Source organism: Mus musculus, chromosome X (assembly GCF_000001635.26).
Source record: "Mus musculus strain C57BL/6J chromosome X, GRCm38.p6 C57BL/6J".
Lineage (NCBI taxonomy): Eukaryota > Metazoa > Chordata > Mammalia > Rodentia > Muridae > Mus > Mus musculus.
This window is the reverse complement of record NC_000086.7, coordinates 169,230,703-169,243,887: the sequence shown is the minus strand read 5'-3', so window position 1 is coordinate 169,243,887 and position 13,185 is coordinate 169,230,703. Positions and strand designations below refer to the sequence as shown.

Here is a 13,185-nt window from a genome sequence, read left to right as displayed (position 1 = left end):
TGACCTCAAGCTGTACTACAGAGCAATTGTGATAAAAACTACATGGTATTGGTACAGTGACAGGCAGGTAGATCAATGGAATAGAATTGAAGACCCAGAAATGAACCCACACACCTATGGTCACTTGATCTTTTACAAAGTATCTAAAACCATTCAATGGAAAAAAGACAGCATTTTCAACAACCGGTGCTGGCTCAACTGTCTGTTAGCATGTAGAAGAATGCAAATTGATCCATTCTTATCTCCTTGTACGAAGCTCAAGTTCCAGTGGATCAAGGACCTCCACATAAAACCAGATACACTGAAACTTATAGAGGAGGAAGTGGGGAAGAACCTCAAACATATGGGCACAGGGGAAAAGTTCCTGAACAGAACACAAATGGCTTGTGCTGTAAGATCGAGAATCGACAAATGGGACCTCATAAACTTGCAAAATTTCTATAAGGCAAAGAACACTGTCAATAAGACAAAAAGGCAACCAACAGATTGGGAAAAGATTTTCATCACTCCTACATTCAATAGAGAGCTAATATCCAATATATACAAAGAATTCAAAAGTTAGACTCCAGAGAAACAAATAACCCTATTAAAAATGGGGTACAGAGATAAAGAATTCTCAACTGAGGAATATCGAATGGCTGAGAAGCACCTAAAAAATGTTCAACATCCCTAGTCATCAGGGAAATGCAAATCAAAACTACCCTGAGATTCCACCTCACACCAGTCAGAATGGCTAAGATCAAAAACTCAGGTGACAGCAGATGCTGGTGAGGATGTGGAGAAAGAGGAACACTCCTCCATTGCTGGTGGGATTGTAACCTGGCACAACCACTCTGGAAGTCAGTCTGGAGGTTCCTCAGAAAATTGGACGTAGTACTACTGGAAGATCCAGCAATACCTCTCCTGGGCATATACCCAGAAGATATTCCAACTGGTAATTAGGACACATGCTCCACTATGTTCATAGCAGCCTTATTTATAATAGCCAGAAGATGGAAAGAACCCAGATGTCCCTCAACAGAGGAGTGGATACAAAAAATGTAGTACATTTACACAATGGAGTACTACTCAGCTATTAAAAAGAATATATTTATGAAATTCCTAGGCAAATGGATGAATCTGGATGATATCATCCTGAGTGAGGTAACACAATCACAAAAGAACACACATGATATGCACTCACTGATAAGTGGATATTAGCCCAGAAGCTCAGAATAGCCAAGATACACTTGACTATCCACATGAGACTCAAGAAGAAGGAAGACCAAAGTGTGAATACTTTGATCCTTCTTAGAAGGGGGAACAAATACTCACGAAAGGAGTCTAATTTAAAGTGCCATGAAGTCACTTCTTCTTTAGTAGATTTGATGATGTCTCAATGTTGTTATCATGTAGACCAAAAGAAGTGCTGTAGTTCAGAAAGTTCTCTGAGCTAGCCTGAGCTGCTTCCTTTCTTTCTCTGGAACTATATACATCCTTTTCATTGTCATCTCTAGTAATTGCTTGTGTGTGTGTGCATGAGCGTGTGTGTGCGTGTGTGTGTGTGTCTGTGTGCATGCATGTGTCTGTGTCAGTGTGTCTGTGTACATTTTGTGTCCATGTTCTTGCGGTTTTCAATTTGCATATGCACATGAGGAGATCAGAAAATATTGATTTCCCTCCTCAGTTCCTTAGCCCCTTTTATTTGAAACCTGATGTCTGTCTGGCTTGGAAATTACTAAGTTTTTTGGGGGGTAGTTGGGTAGTAAGCTTCTAGGGAATCTACCCCACCTCCTATCTCATACTTTCTGGGGTTACAGGCATGCACTGCCTAATCTGGCTTTTATAATGTAGGCTCTGACATTCTGATTCAGACTCTCACTCTTGTGTGGCAACCACTTTACCTTTTGAGTGATGTTAATAGCCTGTACAGATGGCTTTTAATGACAGTATTACATCCATTTCCTTGGAGAATTTCTTTTTTTATTATTGGTTATTTTATTTGTTTACACTTCAAATGTTATCCCCTTCCTGGTTTCACCTCTGCAACCCCCTATCCCATTCCCCCCCATCCCTCCTGCTTCTATGAGGGTGCTCACCCACCCACCCACCCACCCTCTCCTGCCTGCACACCCTAGCAATTCCATATGCTGGGACACTAATCCTTCACAGGATACTTGGAGAATGTCTATATGTAATTAAGTCTTACATTTTGTATTAATACTTAATGTGAAGCAAAAATAGAAACTGCAGCAAATAATCTTTTATAAGTTTTGTTTCACAGTGCACGTATAGTGATCCAGACAGTGAGTAACCATAAAGTATTACAGAATTTGATTTTGGTACAAGAAAAAAAAAGATACAATCACCCATGGAAGGAGTTACAGAGACAAAGTTTGGAGCTGAGACAAAAGGATGGACCATCTAGAGACTGCCATATCCAGGGATCCATCCCATAATTAGCCTCCAAACGATGACACCATTGCATACACTAGCAAGCCTTTGTTGCAAGGATGGTGATATAGCTGTCCCTTGTGAGACTAGGCCGGGGCCTAGCAAACACAGAAGTGGATGCTCACAGTCAGCTATTGGATGGATCACAGGGCCCCCAATGGAGGAGCTAGAGAAAGTATCCAAGGAGCTAAAGAGATCTGCAATCCTATCAGTGGAACAACATTATGAACTAATCAGTACCCCAGAGCTCTTGACTCTAGCTGCATATGTATCAAAAGATGACCTAGTCGGCCATCACTGGAAAGAGAGGCCCATTGGTCAGGCAAACTTTATATGCCCCAGTACAGGGGAATGCCAGGGCCCCAAAATGGGAATGGGTGGGTAGGGGAGTTGGGGGGGTGGGGGACTTTTGGAATAGCATTGGAAATGTAATTGAAGAAAATACGTAATAAAAAAAAAGAAAAAAAAGATACCACAAGATCTTTTTGTGTTGATACTCAGTGCCCCATGGGCAATTATGCCATAGTAATACCTAGCCCCCATGTGCCTTGATTAGGCAAACTTAGAAACTGGATTAAAGTATGTTTTTCTTCTATAAAAATGATTTACTTATTTATTTAGCTCTCTCAAAATCTGGGTTTTTCTTGAGACAAGAAAGAAATAGTCTGAATTTCTGAAATTTCTTTTGTTTGCCAAATAATTAAACTATAAGAGATTAGGTACTTGGAAATCTTCTGTATGAAATTATGTTTTGCAAATCAATGTCAACCTTAAATTAGTTTCCATATAGAAACCAAAAGTTAGATGGACTTTTTTATAAGTTGCAGTGTTGATGCTGGTATGTCATATGATTTATTGTATATTTTTATATCAAGCAATTAAATATCACACAGGACATGATTCATGCTGATGGAATCGATTAATATAGTAGCATATCAAATATTTGTGAATCACTTCTTTTTTTATTGGAAGAGCAGGTCATCTGTGAAGAGCTGCTCCTCTTTATTTTTAGATGGCTTAACCCAAGAGGTCATTCAGAGCTTCCTGTTTTCCTTCTTTCCCTCTTGAATTTCAGTGATGATCATTTTTCACATGTGCATCTGTTATTAACCCAAACACTAATACTCAAAGGGAAGGAAATAACGTGAACTGATTACAAATATGCCACATCAGCACACAGTCATCCCGAGGTTATGTTTCCCAAGATAGCCAGGCAATGGCTTCCAGGGTCAATATGGACAAGGCTTTATGTTTTGAAGAGCTGCATGGAGTAATTCTTCCGTTAATTCTAGAATTCCTTGTTTTTAAACACCAAAGCTAACTCATAGAGCAAACTTCTTACAGTTAAATTTGGTACTCTTCTCCTTAGCTAGATGGATGATGGGCCCTTTCTTTGGAACCATCAAGAGCTATCTCCACTCAGCTTCTTGTATGTCAATACAGAATACCGTCAAGCTTTTAGTGAGTCTACACACACACACACACACACACACACACACACACACACACACACACACACAAACACACACATACATATACATACTTTGAGAATGCAACCATCAATCTCTCCATGCTCCCTCCCCAATCTAATCCTTCCTAGAAAAGTTTGAAAGGGTACTTTCTAAATAACCACCTAACATCTTCATTGTGTGTCAATTTCAACATCAGTAACATTATCTAAAGCAAAGTCAAACAATAATCAATTGTTCATATAGTTCTGTTCACTTTTCAGTATTATAATAATTGGGTTATTAATGGTTAATTTTGTTAATCTTCTACTCTGACTAATTAATAAAGTATACTTTAACATAAGTATGCATGTATAGACAGGGAAGCATACACATAGGTTTGATATTAGCCACAATTTGTGTCATTGATAGAATGTCTTTGTAATATGTCCCCCCATGAATGGTGATGGTTCTATTGTATGTAATTGCTAAAGCAATTATAAGTCATCTATATTATTCCTCTAAAGCTTAGTGGACACTGAGGGAGATGGAGTGGAAAGAGTGTAGGATCTACAGGGTGGGAAATAATTATGTGAGATGCTGTCTTTTTCATATGGCATGTCCATTGTACTCATGAACACATAGCATCTGGGCCTACCTGTATAAAACTTGCACAAATAAAAGACATGAACAGAGGAAGAGGACCAGTTCGGAAAAAGGAGGGATCAGCTGGAGAGGATGAGAGAAGGTAAGGGCAATGAATATTATCATAATATACTATAATATATACTTGTGAAATTATAAAAGATAAAATACAAAAATAAGGGCAATAAATCATCAAATATATAATAAATATAGTTAAAATTTATCAGACAATGGCTAGCCCAACCTTTGTCTTCATCATTCTAGTAGCAAATTCTGTTGAATTAGTTCACATCCCACTGAGTATTCTGGTGAGTATGATCACAGTTCTCCTGCTAAAATTTATACATTGGAAGTTTGTAAAAAGGAAAAAAATTAAGCTCTTGCCTGAGACATCCTTGCATATCAATGCACTTAGATTTATTGCTGCTGGATCTGGCCATTAAGTGTTCTTTGGTTTGTATTTGGGGGGATTCTGGGCATAGAACACTTGGTCTTGTGCATGCAAGACAAGTATTCTACTACTGAGCTTCATCCCTATGCCTTGGGCCATAGACTATTTGTTATAGACATGATTTTATCTTTCAGTTACAGGTATGGATTACTAATATACTTTTATCTCATTTTGTCTAGCTTGAGGTTCACATTTAGAAGCCTGAGCACAATCTGTCTACAGGAAGTGTTGCTAGCTCTTAGTTAGAAGAGTCCAATGATACTCGGCTAAACATCTCACACTGCATAGTACAACATTTGCCACAATGTTTTTCCAGTCTACATTGTTTCTAGCACCAAGGAAGAGAGACCACACTCTAAGTGAAGCAAAACAGTGATGTTTATTCTTTAGCATACTTTGTATCCAAATGTCATGAACCAAATATCCAACCCTTAAAGTACAGGTTAAGATATGTGTGTATGGAATGGTATGCATTTTAGAAATAAGGCTCATCAAATGCAATTTGTAATGCATTTATTTTTTAAAAATCATTGCTTTCCACTATGAGCATAAATGCAATTATTATAGATGAGAACTTCAAAGTGAGACATATGCCTTTCTTCACTTAACATTCATTCATTGTGGCACATAAAGTGAACATATGTTTCCACAATTATACCATTTAACAATCAGTTCACATAAGACTATAAGAACAAGTCATAAAGTAATAGACTATAGTAATGGGGTCTAGGTGACCTTTACAACTAGAGTGAAAACTCAAATTGTCCACAAATATGTCTGAAAGAATGGTTCAAGTGTCATTTCCCTAAATAGCTGTGGAAATGGACACAAATCAGTATGATGAAAGTCAGTAATTGCTGAAAACATGTGGGGCCCAAAACAAGCATCCTGTGATCTAACAAAATTGCTGAGCATGGCCTACCTTTAGTAATCCATGAGATGAAGACTGTTTCTTTTCTGTAGTTATAGTAGGTGAATCCAAACTTTCTCATTTAATTATTCCTGCTTAATTGTCTGTATTTGCCAAACAGCTGGTTAGTATTAGGCATGCTATCCATGGCTACTCAAAGCAGGTCCTCTTTAAGCATAGCTGATTGGACAGATTAATTGGAACCACAACCTTGGCTGTGGTCACCAACTGCTCAAACCAGCTGAACTCATCAGTTCAGCGCAGAGATACTCAAACACAGAAAAGTAGATAGAAACGTCTCTCAATGACATTCTGTTATGCAAATGTAGTTGACATAATAGAGCCCAACCACATAAATCTATGCAATTCAAAGTCTCAACCCAATCCAACAAGCATGCTCCCTACAAAATGCATTTGATTTAGTTATTTGGTCCTTTACCTTTGTCTTTGTTCTTTTCCTTCCCTAGTGAATCCAGTTTCTTTCTCAAAGATTTCTTTCTCTTTTGTCCATCTGTGAATAGAAAAAGAACAAGAAATTGAAAAAAAAAGTATTCATTTGATTTTTCACGTTACAAGTAGAGTTGACATTTTACCTCGGTCATAGAATTCAGCACTGTAAATGGGAATAAGCTGAGAATACCTGAAAAATCCTCAATGTGTAGCCCATGTAACCAGCCTTGAAATATGGTCTTAAATGTTCTTTTCATCATGGGTTGAGCTACAAACAGTTCTCTTTCATATGTAATTCAGCTTTGACATCCAGATGTGTTTGTTTTTACTATTATGTAAGTCTTTTCCTTTTCTCCATGTTTACACAAGTCACTGTTCATCTTGAATAAAATCTCCACAGCAGAATCAAGTAAACAAGCATACAGCATTGACTTTTATAAGCTACTACAGTGTGACTGGAAAAGGAAATCAATTTGTTGGCTGACAGAATTCAGGCCTTACTATTACCATCCCATTTACAACCTGCAGAATTTTGCATAAGTCTCAATGATCATACCTAAATAGCAAGAATTGCATGGTTCTGTTGTGAGAATTTAATGAAACAATGTGTATAAAATGCTTAATGTGAATTCGGATGCATGTCCATAAATTCAGATATACTTTCTGTCTGGAGCTTTCATGTTATTCTACAGTATGTGCCTATGCCATAATTTAATTATCCATTCATTGATGAATATTGCTGTTTCAAATGTGTTACTGTAAGTAGGGGAATAGCCCCTTTTAGCATAATGTACTTAGTATTCTCTTTATCTCACCAAATAGTAAAGAGACAACTCACATTGGTTGGCAGCTGCAGTCGAATTCCTGGGATGTCATTGTAAAATACTGGTATTTATTGTTGCCAGAACATGTTTTGTGATTATTCAGCTCACCACACAAGAAGTATGGCTCAGGAGTCCACACTGGGCTCAAATAATAAAGATGGAGTTCATACCCAAGGGTACTGTTTAAAAGTGGATTAAGAATTTTGTCTTGCAGGACATACTAAAACATGTAGTAAAACGTGATACCACCCAATAAAATTTATAAAACAAGCCGCTGATAGCAGGAAATAACAGAATAAGCACTCTGAATGTAATGAGCTTTCCTGGGATCCTCTTGGGGTTACAGATGTTCCCAATTCCTTCACCTCTGTGAGTTTTTAAAAGTGAAGGAACACCACAATGTAGTTAATAGGCACATTTAATACCTTTTCCCTTCCAAAATATACCCCAAATATTTTCTTCCCACAAAAAGAAAACAGTAGGACTTTTGATCTCTGGAGTCATAAGATTTGTATAAGGGGGGGGGGCATGTAAATCAGTTGTACTGTGGCCAAGAGCCATTGATCACTTTTATCCCTGATGTGTTCTTATCTTAAACATCTAAGAGTTGATCTAGCTACTATGGACTACTGTGACTTATAATAATTGTGACAGATAATAAAATGCACTTACTACACAAGATTTTAATTTGTTCTCCAAATATGTTTACTGGTGGTTTTACTTTGTAATGCTTTCTTTAATGCTAGTTCACATCACCAAATGTATTTGGGCCAGTAATAAAATTTCTTTCTAAAAATCCTTTAATTCCTCAGTTTGCACAATTGACTAAAGAGAGTAACTATACTGTCCACCTATTAAAGCCTAGGAGATTGTTCTGTGATGCTAAGGTTGGAGCCCCGGATCTTGCACATGCCAACCTAGTATTCTATCACTGACCTCAGGATGAGAAGCCACAAGTTTTTTCTTTTTACTTTTAATTTTTATAGTGTTTTTAGGTTAATATATAGACTAATGGATTTCACTATGAAGTTCATATACATATGTTTCATTATAGTTTGTTTTCAACCATTCTCCTCTTCCACTGCTCTATCTCATGAACACAACCCTTCTAGCTGGTTATCTTCCTTTCTCATTACGGGCACCCATAAGAGAATATATTCTTAAGCATATTCCTTAAAATTAGCCTTACTTGGAAAGTGCATAAATTTGACTTCAAATCTAAGTCCCACTGCCTTTCCTTTCTCTTGCCTGGGGAGTTTTGTGCTTTAACTTTTGGATTTTTAGTTCTGGAAACTGTAAGGTGAATAGATTTTCTGTGGATTGCATGTGGATGCATATTAGATTATATTAAAAAGTACAAAGTTTAGTGTCATATCAACAATTACTTATGCTAATCTTCATGAATACTTAGAGGTTAATATTGCTGTATAACTCCCCCTGCCCCTACATGCACCTCTTTCTCTAATTTTGTATTACCTTGGGTATGTCAAGATATATGCCTAGTCTCACAGGAACATCTGGCAGCTGGGCACTATATTTTCTTCCCCTACCACCTAGGCAAAGATGGAGAATACTAGCTTTGACACTAGAGAGTTCTGTATACAGGTTCTGAATTTACCACTTCCCACAGACAAGTTACTTAATCTGTCCAAACCTCAATTTCCTTACCTATAAAATGGGAGACATAATAGGCTTGAATGTAAGTAATGCTGTGTGGGTAAAACAAAGCTGCAGATGCCATGTACTTAGATTATGATATATGTTCAGTAGGTACTGATTATTCATGTACATCATTGATCAGATCATGAATATCAGAGATAAAATGCATGTATATGTACTGTGTATCTATGTATGTCATTGATCAGATCATGTATATCAGAGATAAAATATGTACTGTGTACATTCCTGATGTCCACCTACAGAAGAGCGTTATGATCCTTTGGGATTATATGTAGTTTTGAACCACATATGCAAGTGTGGTAACTAACTCTGGGTCCTGTGCATAGTAACAGCTGCTCTGAACTGCTGTGCCATCTCCTGGCCCCACTTGGATATTTACTAACACAAGAGAAGAGATTCCACACACTTAATGCTGAAATGAACACAAAGAAAGAATTAGTAGTTGCCTGCTTGCTGGGCCAAATCTCTCATTTGGTTGTACTACAGACATGGGCATGAATATAGCCCAAGGAAGAACAAAACAGCCATATCCAGTCCACTCCTGCTCAGGTAAAGATCAATGTACAATGATTTATAACAGTTGAGAACTGATGTCAAGTCTTGCTTATTTCACACACAGATCTTGAGTGTGAGCTTTTCAAGAAACACAGAAGAGCTGAAAGTCAGAAGTCTCAGCTTTGTCAGGGTCATCTCAAGTCAGCAGAGGCACTGGATCCTGCACTGCAACACCCACTGATAATATCTGACAGACATTAGAGTTTGTAAACCCACCTGAGCCTGAAAGGGAGGTTCTAACTTGTTCAATCCTTTAAAAAAGTATCCTGCTGAGAAAAATTTGGCAGAATGATTTTGGCACCACCTCCTCTGTTTCCTAGCCACAGCTGCCCCACTATTTAGTAGAACCAGAAAAAATAGACTCTCAGAGAAGGCAAACCAAAGGAATTCATAGGAAATGTGGAGAACTTAGTGAAAAAAGTGAGGAAAAACATATAAAGAGACTTGTGTGTGGTAGAATAGGAATTAGCCCTTTACAAACTACACACACTTTATACCATGAGTTCTCAATCTGGGCACTAGTGATATATAAAGCTAAGTAATTCTTTATTATGGTCGATTGCCCTGTGTGCTTTAGGCTACATAGCCACATCCCTTGCTTTAATTTCCGAGGTGCCAGAGCATCCACTTATATTCTGTTGCCACTACTAATGATGTTTCTGGGCATTACCAAATATCTGCAGGAAACAAAATTTCTGTGGGTGAGAACCACTGCTTTCTGCATAACTCTATGTAGAGAACACAACAATGGGCACAAGCCATGTGACTAAAACCTTCACATCTTTCCCTCCAATTTATACCCAGTAACCACTTGTGTTTTAGACAGAATAGTATCAAAATGTTCACAAGTTATTAAGATTTTAAGTACTGCATTTCATTTTAGGAAGAAGAACAATTTCCTTCAATTTTTCAAGGACTAAGAGTCTGTATATAGCTAGTAATCTTTGTAACAAATGTTCACCACTACAGATTTCAGGATTAGGATGTGCACTGGGAGGAAACAGCTTTCTGCCCCCCTTCCCCATGGAAGGTTTTCTTCCTTACTTGGGTGGTAAGATGAAAACAATGTGTGAAACACATTGTGATGAGTGGCAGAATGAATGGATGGTGAGCCCCCATGGAAGATACCAATGTTATTTCTTTTAAACAAGGAATGCTATCTACAGAAGCAAAGTGGACTGAGAAAAAAATTTTTTTCAGAAGAAAGGAAAAGATGTCCAACTCAACAAAACACAGTGTCCTGGATTAGAACCTAAAACAATGTGAGGACATTAGTAGGAAATTGATGCAAATATGAATCAAGTCTATCATTTTGTTGATGGCAATACATGTAATTGGGGAAACATGGGGAGCCTTACAAGGAAATGGTGTATCATTCCCGTAACTTTATAGTTAATCTAAAATTATTCAAAAATTGAAAATGACCTTTAAAAGCTGCTTTTCCGTTGTACCAACTCTATTTGAATAAATGTTGAAAACTCATCTGTTAAGTGTAAGAAAATGGAGGCCTGGGCTGCTTCTTGAGGTGTTTCACAGAATCTGAAACTCCAATTTGTGGCATGAAGGGAGATGACTCACAGAATCATAGTTTCTGACCTGGTTGAAACAATGGAAATAATCTACTATTGCCATCTCCCTCATCTGAAGAAAAACACATGTCCAAACTGACACCAAACATTTGTTGTGCCTGCTGTTTTGGTGGAGCATACTTATTAAAGAGGGAGTAGCCAGCTAAGAATCTCAGTCAGTTTTATTTTTACCACCATGGTGATAGTTTCATAGGTGGGTAATTAAATCATCTTAGAGTTGTGGTGTCTCTAAATCCTTTTCTGCACAAATTATTCAAATCTCATATTTTTACTTGTATCTGAGAACACAAATTTCTACACAACTTTATTTGTAAGCATCTCACATCTATGCTGATAAAATAAAGTATTTCCTTAAATATAGATAACATATAATCATGTATACATGCATATGTATAATTACTTATCAAGCAAGTTAAAAATCTATGAATATATTATAAAATGTGCAATGCAGGCAGGGTGTGGTGATGCACACCTTTAGTTACAGGACTAGTGAGGCCAAGGCAAGTATAGATCTATGAGTTTGAGGCCAGCCTGGTAGAAAAAAATAAGATCTGTCTCAAAATATTTTTTACACTATTTTATTTCTTACTAAGGTGAAATGAAAATTCATTATTTCTTCTTTGCAGGCTGTCACTCTCTAAAAACTAAGGTAAGGACAAGGCTAAATTCTGTATTTTATTTCTAGTTTTGAGCTGGAGTATTGCTAGAGATGTAATTATATTACTAATGGTCTCTGCCATTAGGGAACTATTCATTGTATCCTCGCTTAACATCTGCTACTTTCCAATGATTAACCTTATCCATGCAAGTTAAATTTGCCTGGTAAGTTCACCCTGGAAAACAGAGAATGTCTAATAAGAGCAGGACAGCCAAAACCCCAATCAAAGCCAGAAAAATGAGACAGTATAATGAATTCCAAGCTGGCCCTTGTTCTTTGAGTTTCCTGCTCTGCATTTAAAGTCCATCTAAAGAAATGGAAGGAGAGCATCCCTAGCAGCAAAAGGAAGTATCTGCCTATGGATGGGAGATCCATGGGACCACTGCAATTCTATGGCAGCAGAGACAGAATGGAGTAAAGTCTAGATATTTAGGAAAAGAACTAGCGTAGAGGTATCTTTTCTATTCTAACACAAAGATTTATTTTATTTTCTCCAGGCTTATTCTATCATAGCGCATGACTATTCTCCTTGGCTTGGGAAGATTATTTATATTATAACACTTATCTGTTTACATATCATCTTCTTTCTAGAAAGTGGATTCATCACCCATCTTTCCAGTTGCCTATCCATTTATCCACCTGTCCACCCAACAGTGATTAATCACACATTGTTGGGGAAAGTAAGTGACACGTTTTAAGCTTAGATGAGCAGGCACTATCTGTTAACTCAGAGGGACTCATGAGTTCAGTGTTAGAGATAGATCTGGGAAAAGCTGATTAAAAGCAAACAAAGACATGTCTTTGTGACCATTTTACTAGGTGTTAGAACAGATGAGCAAAGAATGACCCCAACTATGCTTTAAAAAGCTAATGTTTAGTAGAGGCTTCAGGGGATAAAGTTGTTCTTCTTAGGACCCTTAGAATTATGGTGGCGTTTTCCTCAATAATTCATATGATGACTACAGGATTTAGGAAATCCTTTCTTCCTGCTCTCCCACCCCAGAATGTTTTAGTTTTGGTAAAACATCTTATTGCAGAGGTTCTCAAGCTTCCTAGTGCTATAGCCCTTTAATTCGCTTCCTCATGTTGTGGTGACCCACAACCATAAAATCCTATTCATTGCTATTTCATAACTCTAAGTTTGCTACTGTTATGTATTATAGTGTGAGTATCTGATATGTGGGATATCTGATATGCAATCCCTATGAAAGAGTTGTTCAATTCCTGCAAAGGAACGTGACCCACAAGTTGAGAGCTGCTGCTTTATTGGCTAAAAGTTCTATTGGTGAACAAGCATGGCAGATTCCAGCGTGGAGTAATTGCTTTGTCAGTGGGAAGCAGAGTTTCAGAGAGTGAAAATAAAAATTCTGGAAAATAAAAACAGCCTACATTAAAAATATGAAAAAAATTATTCAAGCCCAACATAGCCCTATCATTTATTCACCATTGGCTGTCAATTAATTGTGTGTGTTTATATGTGCACAGATCTGTCATCATGTTTTGTATTATTGATTGTTGAATATTTCACCCAATTCACAAGAC

The 13,185-nt window shown here is 37.4% G+C and overlaps 1 protein-coding gene across 7 annotated transcripts in view; it reads right to left on the bottom strand.

Annotated features, from left to right (window-relative positions):
- The window catches only part of Arhgap6 (Rho GTPase activating protein 6), a 509,347-nt gene that overhangs the window by 60,553 nt on the left and 435,609 nt on the right, over positions 1 to 13,185 (bottom strand). For all 7 annotated transcript variants that reach the window (XR_003952996.1, NR_109847.1, XM_006528694.1 and 4 more), the window contains one exon: positions 6,327 to 6,398. Coding sequence is in view for 5 of the 7 variants with exons in the window: in XM_006528694.1 (XP_006528757.1) it covers positions 6,327 to 6,398 (72 nt within the window). In the remaining 2 variants the exon portion in view is untranslated. The remainder of the gene's footprint in view (positions 1 to 6,326; positions 6,399 to 13,185) is intronic.